This window comes from Cygnus atratus, chromosome 8, assembly GCF_013377495.2.
Source record: "Cygnus atratus isolate AKBS03 ecotype Queensland, Australia chromosome 8, CAtr_DNAZoo_HiC_assembly, whole genome shotgun sequence".
Classification (NCBI taxonomy): Eukaryota; Metazoa; Chordata; class Aves; order Anseriformes; family Anatidae; genus Cygnus; species Cygnus atratus.
In genome coordinates this window covers 31918068-31930583 of record NC_066369.1, presented here as the reverse complement: position 1 = coordinate 31930583, position 12516 = coordinate 31918068, and the positions used below count along the sequence as shown (strand labels likewise).

The following is a 12516-nucleotide window of genomic DNA, read 5'->3' as shown; positions in this document are numbered from 1 at the left end:
TGCCGCGCCTCGGCCCGGTGCCTGCCCGCGGGGCGCCGCCATGGGACGGGGCCGGGAGCGGGGCCGGGAGCGGGGCCGGGGCTCGCCGCCGCCGCCATGAGCCGCCGCCCGCTGTGCCAGGGCGGCCCCAACGGCACCGAGCCCGGCGCCATGCGGCTGCGGGGCAACGGCACCGGGCGGGCGGCGGAGGGCTGCGGCGCCGTGTCGGTGGCGTTCCCGTTGACCATGATGATCACGGGCGTCGTGGGCAACGCCCTGGCCATGCTCCTGGTGTCCCGCAGCTACCGGGCCAAGGAGAACCGGCGGAAGCGGTCCTTCCTGCTGTGCATCGGCTCCCTGGCGCTCACCGACCTGGCGGGGCAGCTGCTGACCAGCCCCATCGTCATCTCCGTCTACCTGTCCGACCGCACCTGGGCCGCCGTCGACCCCTCGGGCCGCCTCTGCGCCTTCTTCGGCTTCAGCATGACCGTCTTCGGCCTCTGCCCGCTCTTCATCGCCAGCGCCATGGCCGTGGAGAGGACGCTGGCCATCCGCACGCCCCACTGGTACGCCAGCCACATGAAGACGAGGATGACCAAGACGGCGCTGCTTGGCATCTGGCTGGCCGTGATCTCCTTCGCCCTCCTGCCCATCGCTGGCCTGGGCCGCTACACACTGCAGTGGCCCGGCACCTGGTGCTTCATCAGCACGGGCGACGGCGAGCTCACCGGGAGCTTCTTCGCCTCCACCTTCGCTGGCCTGGGGCTCTTCTCCCTGGTGGTGACGGTGGCGTGCAACCTGGCCACCATCGAGGCCCTGGTGTCTCGCTGTCGGACCAAAGCGACCGCGCCGCGCTCCAGCAAGCAGTGGGGGCGGATCACCACGGAAACGCTGATCCAGCTGCTGGGGATCATGTGCGTCCTCTCGGCGTGCTGGTCACCGCTGCTGGTAGGTCACCGCCTCGGCTGCCGCAGCCTTCCCTGGCCCTGCGCCCACAGGTGGCTCAGGTTCCTCGTGGGCACCGTGGCCACGAGGGGAAAGGAAGCGGGGGCAACAGCTGGGACGGGGACAGAGCCCTGGGGGTGGCTGGTGTGGGTGCTGGTCGGAGAGAGGCAGGGAGCGGTGCAAAAGGTGGGCACGCTGCAGCGCATCGGGAAAAATAAGACCAAAGAAATGCCATAGAAAGGAGGGGTGATGAGGACAAGAAAGGTCGTGTAAAGAGGAAGAGGGCAGGAGGTGAGGAGACGGTGGGTCTGGGAGGAGGGCACTGAGGTCAGCAGTGCTGCGAACAACAGGCAGGCGATGGGGAGATGTACAGGGAGGGTGGGATGGCGGTGGGACAGGGTCTGCACCCCTGCCCTCTGCGGCCAGACGGGGAGGTTTACCTAGTGGGTAGCACAATCGGGATCTGAAGGTGCCGGAGCAAGGGGACCGGAACCTCCCTGCTCCTTGTTGAGGTGAACCTGTCAGCAAGTTCATCCAGCCCCTTTGTGATGGAGCCCTGTGCTGATGGGAAGGAGTTATTTCATATTTTTTATTTGCTCCTGCTTTGCACCAAAACTTATCTCTGTGGTTCATGAGGGAAGGTACAGTGTGTGACTTTGTAAGTGCCCGCTAGTTTTCAGCAGATTGCTCACTCTATCTTATTTAAGGCAGCGCTTCCGGCTTTTTGTTTCTTTTTCTTTTTTTTAAAGGACCCCTGAATTTCTTTCCATTATTTTATTCTTCCTCATTTCTGCCCCTTTTTGTCAAGCTGGGATAAATCCTTCCTCATGGTTTAGGAGTGGAAGAGGCTGAATCCACCTCTGCTCCTACTGTATGGGATGAGGGCACATCTAGGAGTCCAGTACCCTCTATAAAATGGCCAGTTTGTCCTGCTGCCAGAGGACAGTGTGACTTTTGGAGAGTTTGTGCTTGGAATCCTTAAGCAGGAAAGGGGAGAAGCTTGCTAGAATAATTCTGCAGTTACATGACAGGTACTGTGTGGCCTCGGAAGGATTTTTCTCCCACTGTGCACAGAGAACTTGGCTGGCCCTTTCCAGACCGCGGCACATCTCCGCTAGGAGTGTCCGGCTGTCCCACCGATGGGTACAGCTAAGTCCCAAGGGAAAACACTGGGATTTCTTTATTTCTCCAGAAGTTAACTGCCACGTGTTTGTCCTCCGTAATTAAAAGGATGAAAACATAAGAAGGCGGTTATTAAATGCAGGAAATGCATTTGCCTCTCAGTCCTAGTTTTTGTATTCTCCCCATCTGGAAGCAGGTTCTGCCCTGTGCTTTGCCATCTTCCACCAAAGCTATCACACATGGGGGTTTAACCAGCCTTGTAGCATAGAGCAAAAAAGGGATGAGAGACATCTCTTCTCTTCCTTCAGAACATGAATACTCTGGAAAATCAGTGACGATGCAGGGATTCCCTTGGGTGGTTTGCTTCCAGTGGTATTTTGCAGACTTAAAAGCCAGAGGTCAAGCCAGTGCAGCTGAATGGACCTGCAGGAAGTGGAAAGGAGGCCCCCGCGGCGCGAGGATCAAGCAGAGGGCAGAGCTGCTGTAAGCACTCCATGGGTCAGAGGCAGCCACGGCTCTTGGGGCCGCAGACAGGGCTGGGAGGTCGGCGCCGCTGGCCCTGGCGAGCAGCCCGGCACTCCGGGCGAGAGCAGGGCTGCAGGGAGGACGCTGCTGGGCAGCCCTGGTGTTGCTGCTGGGGCTGGTGCTGCCCGGCCAGGGAGCGGCTGTGGTCCAGAGTGAATCTGCAAACAGCTCGCTTCACAGCACAGCGGCAACGCTGCAAAGCGATCGCTTGGGCTGTAGGGTCCTGCAAAGCTGCTCCGTCTAGTCAGCGTGCCTGCCAGGCTTCGTAGTGTCAGAATCAAGCGTCACGACTACACCAGAAGTTTTGTACTTCCATTTTTTCTATACAACTGCAAAGGAAAAATTAGGAATAAGAGGCCAGGTTTTTGGAAGAGTGAGCTTGGAGCAAGGCGAGTGTATTTTCAGTGAAAGCCAAATGAAAGAACTCATTTAACCTATAGCTGCATCATTTAGCAGTTGTAAGAAAGCTCATTTAAACAGGAATCTAGGGATTTTCAGAGGAAACTTTAGATTAAAAGAGTCTGAGATTTATAACTGAGAACTAATGGATGCTGACAACTGTTTGCCTAATAGAAACAATGCCCCTTCACACAGACTTGATCTGTTGATGAAAATGAGAATATCAAATAGGATTTAACAGAAAAGTGAAACTTCTGATGATAGCGGCTGTGCACGGAACAGCTTAATGAAGCGTCCCTCCTTCCCGTGATTTATGGGATGTTTGGTAGAAGAGAGGAACTGTATTCATAACGCAGGCATGAGATCTCTTATTGTGCAGTCAAGACTTTACTTGAATTCAGCATGGAGAACCTGAAACATGCTCCACTTACGTAAGGTATTGCTTTATCATAAGTGGTTTCCAGTCTGCACCAATCTTCTGTTTATTTTGGTGTTCAACTGTTGAATGTAGCCACTGAAATAAGCCAACGGCAGACTGAAATGAGTTTGAGGTAACATGGATAAAGCTCTTCTTTGTTTGCACAGAAGCACAGCTGCAGCACAGACTGTAATTCTCATAATAATGCTTTTAGCAGCTCCAGGTTACAAAATTATGCACTCGCAGGGTGCTTTCAAGGCTATTTAAAGCTGAACTGCTCAGGCATTTTGCTGCTTTTCCTTTCAACATACATGTTCTCCTTAACCCTCCCGTCAGACAGAAATCGATGATACTCTCCTTTAAAGGTGTTTTTATTATAAATTTAGTATTTTGTAATATTTTTAAATGCGCAAAGCTGCTATGGAAAGCACCTTTACTTGGGGAGAGAAGGCAGTGGTGTCACTGCGCTGCAGACACTTTGACTTGCATGAACCAGCAGCTTCCTGGGGGTGCTCCACTCCCCTCTGACGCCGAAATAGCCGCCTGGTGCAGGTGTCCCGGCCTCCTGGTCACTGTGGTTTGCGTGCTGCAGGGAACACCTGTGGACCTGCCAAAAGGCTGGATTTTGCCAGGCTATATTTGTCTTAGGTAAGGGCACAACCAGGCAGTAAAACTTAGAGCACGTGCCTGATGGAAGCCTGTTAGACTTCACCAGGATCTGTCACGATTCCCTGCGTTACTGCCCTTCTGCAAACAGGTTTTCCATGTTGAAATCCTCAGCCTTGTGCATCAGTTCTCCAAGAGGATTGCCAGTGATTTCACTAGCATGGGTTTCGCAGAAACAGAGAGGGGATTTGCTTGGGGTCACCCTGCAGTCCTGCGGGACTGGCAGATGTTTGGCCTTTCCTAGCTTTGCCTGCGACAGGCAGTATTTCTGCTGTAAGAGAGAAATCCACATCCATTCCAAGCAGTGGGAATCCTCCTTCAGGGCTCCACAAGGAGCGTGGAGCTGCAATGACATTTGGCTTGCTCAGGCTGAGGTCTTTCATTCTGCCTTAGCTTCCACAGAGGCGTTAGAAGTGAGTCCAATTTTGACTTTAAAATAAGGTGGTACGTGACTATAGGTGTTGTCTCTCCATCTGGGCTTCTGCATAGTTCGCTCACCGCAGCCATTATTTGTACTTCATCAGGAGAATCCTGTATTCCTTCTACAGCTTTCTTTGCTATGTGGGAGAGAATTATTTCAGCAACGGATTAGGACTAATGGGAGAGGAGAAGCAGTGTAAACAGATAAATCCTCCTGTCTTCATGATGCATAGAAAACATGCTTGGATTTTTGGAAGCTATCTCATGAAAAGATTTTGCAGTTTGGGACTGGGAAGTTCATATCGGATTCCTACCCCGCATTCCAGACCAGCTACTCACAGCTCTTGCTTCGCCTAAAAATACATACCTGCAAGCATAGCAACTGTTTTATTGTCCATCCTTTACTGCAGATAGCAGCCCTATGGCCCCACGGATTTTGGTAAATGCCTCCTAACTGGGGCTCTGCAGTGCTGCCGCGGGGAAGGAGCCTGAGCCTGTCGCTGCCCAAGTGCTGCACAGAGCTCTGCCGCGGAGAATTCCTTGTGATCTCCAGTCAAAAAAACCTTCCAACCCAGTTTCTAAAACTGGAAAAATATCTTTGGGAAAGACTTTTTGTCTTTTTTTTCCCCTAAATACAATGAAAGTTCACTTCAAATACTTAGTAATGTGATAGCAAGCCGCCTGGATCCCTGAAGGAACACAGACTGCCCGTTTAACGTTCAGCCCGCGGCAGTGTGTCACGGAGCGATGGCGGCTAGCTGGGAACCTCTGAAACAACCCGAAAATCTCTCGTGGGCTGCAGACAAACTTTACTCAAAATGCTGTAAAGATACCTCACAAAGTGTGCCCGGTCATTGGCTATCAGTTTAAAAGCCACAGCAATGGAAGTTTAATTGTAAAACTGCGTTCAGTAACAGCAGATTGTTATCTTATCAATTAAATGTGATTACCAATTGCATTACTATAGGTGTTTTGAGCCCACGCTTTATTGGCATAGATTGTATAGTTCTATTGACTTTATTCCACCTGGTGTTATGCCCCTTCTTTTTGCAGTCTTCCTTCCAATTAATTTAGAGGACCAGTACAGGCCATGATAAACAGCCTCCAAGGATATCAAACAAAATTTCCAGTAGAGCCACCGATGGCCCAACAAGTATTCCAGTAATGGAATATTATGTAAGAAAGACAAAAATAAACAGCAGTTGCGTGCTTGAGAAATGCATTTTATTAGTCTAATATTTTTGTAGCTCCATGGATTCCGTAACAAAAGAACAAGACAACAAGGTCTACAAAGCTGCTGCAGGGTTCCCCAAAGACGGGCTAGAAGAGCTGATTTAGGGGCAGTAATCCCAGTGCTGGGAATGACAAAGAGGTTTGGGTTTGGCTGTAGCATGGGCTCGGCGCATTTCCACAAGGCTGCCTCTCTCCACGGGCTGCCAGGAGCAGGCTGCCAGGCCCGGCGGGCGCGGGGCGCTGCTGAAGGTGCTGCAGGCCCGCGGGGACAGGCACGTGGTGGAGCTGGGGTTGTGCGAGTCTGGTGCGTGGCCGCCTGGTGTGTTTTGGGTCTGTATCCTGTATTTTTGAAAACCTCCACCAGTGGCTACTTCTCATTTTATTTAAATTAAATGCAGCAGATGGAATCTCAACTGCTTCTATTTAAAGAAACAAAAACACTTCTGCCTTGCTGTTGGAGTGGCCCTGTCTCCCAGACTCCTCCGAGCCTTTCCTAGGCCACCGCACGGTTATTGATCCGGCACCCGGAAGATTCCTCCAAGGGGGCAGATGCTGCCCGCGGCCAGCTCCCTGGTCCCTCCCGCCAGCCGGCCCTGCTCCCAGCAGTGGTGCTGCTCTCTGACAGCGGCACTGGGGAAAAGCCCTGACTGGGCTCACGTCGCTGTGTGTACGGGTTGTGCTGGCTCCTTTGAGAGGCCAAGGTCAGGAGGTTGCACGGGGCTGTCAGTAAGTGACCGGGAGCCCAGTCGCTTGGGCAGTTCCCTGCACATTTGGGACCGGCACCCGTCTGGTGCCTGGCACCCCCTCGCACACGCAGTGGACCTGTGGCACGTCACAGCGTGGTGTTGCACCGCCGCCCTGACATCTGCTGTGGGCACCTCAGAGACCGCGGGCCTACTGCCTCGAGTCTGCAGGATTTCCTGGCATTCGAGGCCTTCGGTTCACAACCAGAGAAGATTTGCGAGCAAAACCAGGACCTGTCCAGGAAGAGTCACTCGTTAACTGCCCCGTGCTCGGCGCACGACGAATCCAGCACAGAGGCCCCGTACCGTCCGTCCCGAGGGGTGGGTGGCTTCCTGCTGCCACGGCTCGGCTCGTACCGCGGCGCCAGAGTTGCTGAGGTGCATCCGAAAGCCGGCCCTGTCCTCCCGGCGGCCCTGGCCTTTTCCTGTCTGGCCTTGCTGTGGAGCAGCCGGGAGGCGCGCTGCGCGGCGCGGCCAGGTGCAGGAGCACAGGCGTTTCCCCACGTGACACGCACGTCGCTTGGCAGCAAGCTGCTCGCCGAATGCTGCTCAGAAGTTGTTTTGGTCCCTGTGTTTGTAGGCTCCTGGAGAAGACTTTGCAATACAACATGTAATGTAGCTTATCTGCAGAGAACAAGCTAAATGCCTCTGAAGTAGTATGCTTTAAAACTGCTGCAGCTGGTGCAAATTTTTAAGGGGAAAACTTTAGACAGCAGATACCAACCAACTAAACCATGGGAAATAAATATATCTGACATCTCTCAAAACATGATTCATATTTCCCATAGTCGTATATTGGTATACGAGAGCATCACAATGCCCAGCACTATCTCACCAGCTTTAACAAGACGAAGGAAAGCTTCTGTCCCTTTTTACCTGGCTGAGCAGCAGCCCGGTGACTCAAAGCCCGCGCTCCTCCAGCCGGAGCCCAGCGCTGGGCAGCACTGCCGGGCCGAGCCCTCCTTCAGCTGCGGGTTTCCTGTACAACCCGCAGCAAACCAGCCCTCAGCGGCGCCTTGCTGTTCTGGGCTCTCACACGGGAGCGCAGGTGTCCTTGTGTTCTGGGGCTCCTTTTACTGGCAGTTGTAAAGCAAGACTTTTGTCTTAATTTGGAGAACGAGGAAGCCCAAAGTATCGTTATTTTAGTTGACTGAATCATTGCCCTGCAGCCTTCAGTCACTTAGTCCTTTACCGACTGTGAGCCTTGTAGCCCAGCGGCCTCGGAGGCAAAGCTGCCTCGTCTTAAAGGAGTGAGTGAGTATTGCAGCACCCGCGGCTTGCCTTCCCTGAGGGGCAGCAGTGTCCTGACACCTGCCACCACGCAACACCTGGGGCAGCCCCGTGCTGCGTAACTGCTGCAGTAAATGAGAAAGCCGCCGCTCCTGCTCGCCTCCAGCCCCAGCGGCATCGACCCGCGCGTAGCGTTCGGCTGCCACCGGAGCTGGCTGCTCTGTGCCTGAGCTGTGGGAGACGCCGGCCACGGAAACTTGCGCTCGTGTGAAACGTTTCGCTGTGCCGGTACAGTCTCAGTCGTGCCCGTCTGGATGTCGTGGGAAACAGATTCCTGAATACATCGCTGTGCGCGCTGAGGGAGCTGAGCTGAGGGCAGAAGGCGGGGGTTAGAGGTCAGGTTAACACAAAAGGCCGTCTGCAGCTTCTGGCAAAACAAAATCTTTTTTTTAGTTGACATAAAATACTTTCTTGTCCTCTAGTCCAAAGCGCTTTCATTAACCCTTTTCTTTTATTTTGGGTCCGTTCATAAGCTGTCTAAAATTTATATGTCATAGAATAAAACATGCTAGTTTTACAAGAAATGTAGACGTTTTCGTATTTGAAATTCTTTTTCCTGACATCTACTCTTCATAACATAATTTTGAACTACTCATTAGGAGTTATTCAGTTGATGTTTGTAATTCTGGTAATACAGAAATGATAAAATGAGTCCCTCTGAATCAGTTTTGCCAAGTCAGTGATTTCCCTTTCTAGCCACCGGGATTTAGCACACGGCTTTCTGTGAGGTGTCAGGGGAGCAGCGTGTGCTTCCTCGCGTTAGCATGGGATCTGCAGATCAGCCTGATGGGTGGCTGGGAGGTAACAAGTTTGTCATGCTCGTTTTACGTGCACACGCAGACTGAGCTGCTCTCTCAGAGCTTGCTTACTTGTTATGGCCATGGTCTGAAATCAATGAGGAAGGAAAAAATCCCTTGGCAGGATTTTATCTTCAGGGGTATTTGCATATACTGATACAGATCTGGTATCTTAACTTGTATTGTTTTTTTCCTTCTGACTTTCTTTAGATAACGATGCTGAAGATGATCTTCAGCCACACGTCATTTGAATACTGTAAGGGATTCTCTGCAGAAGCCCAAAGCTCAGAACTGTACAAAGAGTGCAATTTCTTCTTGACAGCTGTGCGCTTGGCCTCACTAAACCAGATACTGGATCCGTGGGTTTATCTGCTACTAAGAAAGATCCTCCTGCAGAAGTTTTGTCAAGCAGCCAACGCTGTCTCCAAGTGCTCTAACAACGAGTGGAAAGAGAGATCAATCACGTTGTCAGATGAAATCCGACGGACAGCGGCGTGAAGGAACGTTGATCCACTTGCACGGAAACTGCTTTCGCCAACAAGTGGTTTTAAATCTTACTGTGAATCAGGGTGTTTGTAACGCGCTTGCATCTGCATAAATAGCTGAAAACGGCATTACTGAGTGGCCTTATAGTGCCAAATTATTATTTATCCAATGTGCCAAAAATTCTCAAATATAGACAAAGCAATTGGGTTTGTTGCTAAATTCTGTTGTTATTGCAGTTCCTAACTGAGCTGCAGAACATGACTTTTTGTGTGTCTAAAATAGAGTCTGGAGGGATTTTTTCTTACATTAAGGTAGAAAAAAAATGATTTTCCTATCAGGGGACATTTGGAACAGATTCAACAATTTAATTACTGAAGAGACCCACTCCTATATATAATCTTAATACTAAGATTATCAGTTTCACAGGGTCTTTCTTCCTCCTTTTTTCTGGAGGGACAAGGAGAGAAAGGGGCAAAAAGTAGAAGAATTAAAGGAAGATAAAACTCAGATTTTATTTAGATTTCTATGGCTTAAAACTGAAAAGGTTGTATTGTACCAGTGATGGTAGATCATCAATCTCTTTTGAGAACTGAATGTAGGCTGTGTCTCATGACACATATTGTCCTGACAAGTACTCATTCTGCGTGGATGCTAAAGTTAGCTTATCTGCTGAGTAGGATGTAGCATCGGGACACACAGCGTAAAGTGAGAGATCTGTGGTTTGTGTTTTTTTTTAATAGCAACCTGTGAAACACCCAGGCATAACAAGAATTGCCGTTAGCAAAGCACACTATAAAACTACTTTGCGCAGATGGAGAAAGTGATAAACAGACTGTAAGTGACAGTAAGTGTTCTTCTTCCTGTAGATAAATGGCAAAGGTTTACAAAGCCAGAAATACCGCTTTCACATGGGTGGTTTTATTTGGAAACGCACATGTCTGGGAAGCAAATGAACATCAAATGATTCTTAAGTAATGAGGATACCACTCAAAACTTCTTAATTATTAAAATGCTCTACACAGTAGCCAAAGTATTACCTGAGAACAACTGATCTCTTTCTTCTTTCCTCCAAAAAGACAAATTTGAGAGATACGGCAGCTTTGGGAATTTTTCCAATAATGGAGACTGGAAGAGATGGGTAGAATTATGTGCATCAGTCAAATCTTTCCTCCAGGTAACTTTCAGGTTTTATTAGAAAACTGAGTTCTAACCCATTTGTGTTACATCTGAACTTTATTTTCACAAGGACTGCATTTTTTCCTATTTTCTTTGTCCTTTTTCTAGATGATAGCCTCTAATGGCTCCTGTTTAATGGCCTCTTAGGTGAAACTACATGCAATACAATAAAATACAATATATCGTGTAGTGGTACACCGTATACTTTGTGCCAATAATAACCAATTCAGGGGCCTTAAAGGCAAATATAACCGTGCATCTGCTAGGAAATTCTCGTGGAAAATTGAATTTTAATTGATTTTTGCTTCCCTTCCTTGTTTGTAAAAGTAACTACTCAAAAGAGAAACCAACTACTCACTTTCCTTGTTCCGCTGCTGCGTAGTCTAGTTGTGTATCTTCGTATTGGTCAGAAATAATTAATCTGACAGCAAAAGCCACTTTTGCATAAACGTAATGTGGAGGCAGGGGGGTGCGTTTGAGTGCCACCTAAAAGCTGAAGTCTTACTTTCACTCAAGGGCCAGCCTACCACCACGGCGAGGCACTTTGACATTTGGCAGGGTGCCGCCTGTGTTCTGCAGCACTCCCCAGCTGCTCCGGGAGGCAAACCGCCTCCTCCAGCCTCACTGCTCCAGGCAGAGGCCGCGGGGAGCTTGGCCAGCCCCAGGCCTGTGTCCTCATCAGCACCTGGGCAGCATGGTGAGGTATGTGTCGGGAAATAAAAACTGCACTGGTTCTCTTGGGAAAAGCATCTTGCAGGATTCAAACTTTTTTTTTTTTTTTTTTTTTTTTAACATTATTTTGTGATATACAAAGCCTCTTCTGTCCAAAGGATTCATATTGTTCAGTTTGTGTACACTAGCTGTTTAAAACTAATAAACAAGCCCAGTCCCTCGTAAAGTATGTCAGGATGACCTCAATAATTAGACCGAACCATTTCTGAATAGCAGCACAGCCAGAGCACACGGCTTGCCGAGGGACAGCGAGTGGTCAGGAGGGAAACGCGCCGTGAGAAGAGTGACTCAATACCTCGTTTATCAGCTCTTTTACAGCCGCAACAGGAAAATGCTGTTTTTTCTTTTACATAAAGAATCATATATGTGGTAATGATCAGATAGCCATGGGCTTGTTATTCTTAAGTAGGTCAGGGATGGTTTCACCATTCATTTTAATTTTGTTGCTCCATGCCTTTCCTTTGTGGAGTAGGACACTTCTGAATTTGGAAAAAGTCAGTTCTTTCCATCTTTGTGCACAGTGATATGAAGGAGAATCTACTTCAAATATCAGAAAATGGGAAAGAACGTCTGCTTTTAATTTGTTTACAGAAGAGCAGTCTAAGCACTATTTGCCAGCCATGCCTGCCGTAACGTGACATGGCTGGAGGAACGCACTTTCAAAAATGAATCAGAAAGCTTTAGCATAAATTAAAGTTTTTATTTCCCACTTACTTTTTCGAGTGGGAAGGTGTATTTTTGTTGCCTTTCTTTAAAGATGCCTCCTATGTGATATATTTAAATTCCAGTACAAAAGTATTTCTAATACTGGTTTTAATATGTTGTATTCCTGTCAAAAATTTTATGGAAGCAGTAGTGAATGGGAAGCCTACTTTGAAATCATTGTTTGCCTTATAAACTAGCCTGTTTGTGTACCAAATCAGTGTGTGTTGTGTCTGTCAGAATAAAAGCCCAGCACAATGACCGACCTCCTGTGCCTCAGTTCCTGCTGCCAGGACGCGTACGCTCAGCAGCCGCAGCCACCTGAAGCAGCACTGCTGCCGCTTCACGGCCTCGCAGGGGTTTGCAGGGCTGCACCACTGCTTTTTGACTTAAAAGAATTGTTTTCAAGCTGGATCAGCTCAGGGATCCAGTTTACAGTGCAAGCCCCAAAACCACCCTGTCTGCTGGTGAAGGATTTGGCACAGCCAAAATGTCACTTACATGGAGAAGCAGGGTTCACCAGAAATCATCTTGAAAGAATCCCTCTTGTGAGCAAGCTATTGGAACATTACAGTAACACTCCCGTGTCAGATCCGCACATTTTCCCTTTACAAACCACGTTAGCAACTACTAGCAAGCCGCGCCAGTCCTGGCGGCGATGCACACGCTGCTCATTCAGCTGGCGTTTGTGCTGCGGTAGTGCTGAGCGCTGCGGCGCTGTGTGCTCCATCCCTGCCAGGGGAGGCCAGCAGCCGTGGTGCCTCTGCCGTGGGCACGGCCTGTGCACAATTCTTCTGGAGAGCACAGGACGATGAAGCACAGGACAATGAAAATGCTGTCCTGGAATGTGGCAACTTTGATGTTGATGTATTTTTCCCTTAAA

General features: G+C 49.6%; 1 protein-coding gene across 1 annotated transcript; it reads left to right on the top strand.

The window, feature by feature from the left end:
- The first annotated feature begins 96 nt into the window (after window positions 1-96).
- PTGER3 (prostaglandin E receptor 3) lies at window positions 97-11899 on the top strand. The gene is made up of 2 exons (XM_035564422.2): window positions 97-927; window positions 8748-11899. Exons 1-2 carry the CDS (start codon window positions 97-99, stop codon window positions 9033-9035), a joined length of 1119 nt encoding a protein of 372 aa, XP_035420315.1. The 3' UTR covers window positions 9036-11899.
- The last annotated feature ends 617 nt before the right edge of the window (window positions 11900-12516 follow it).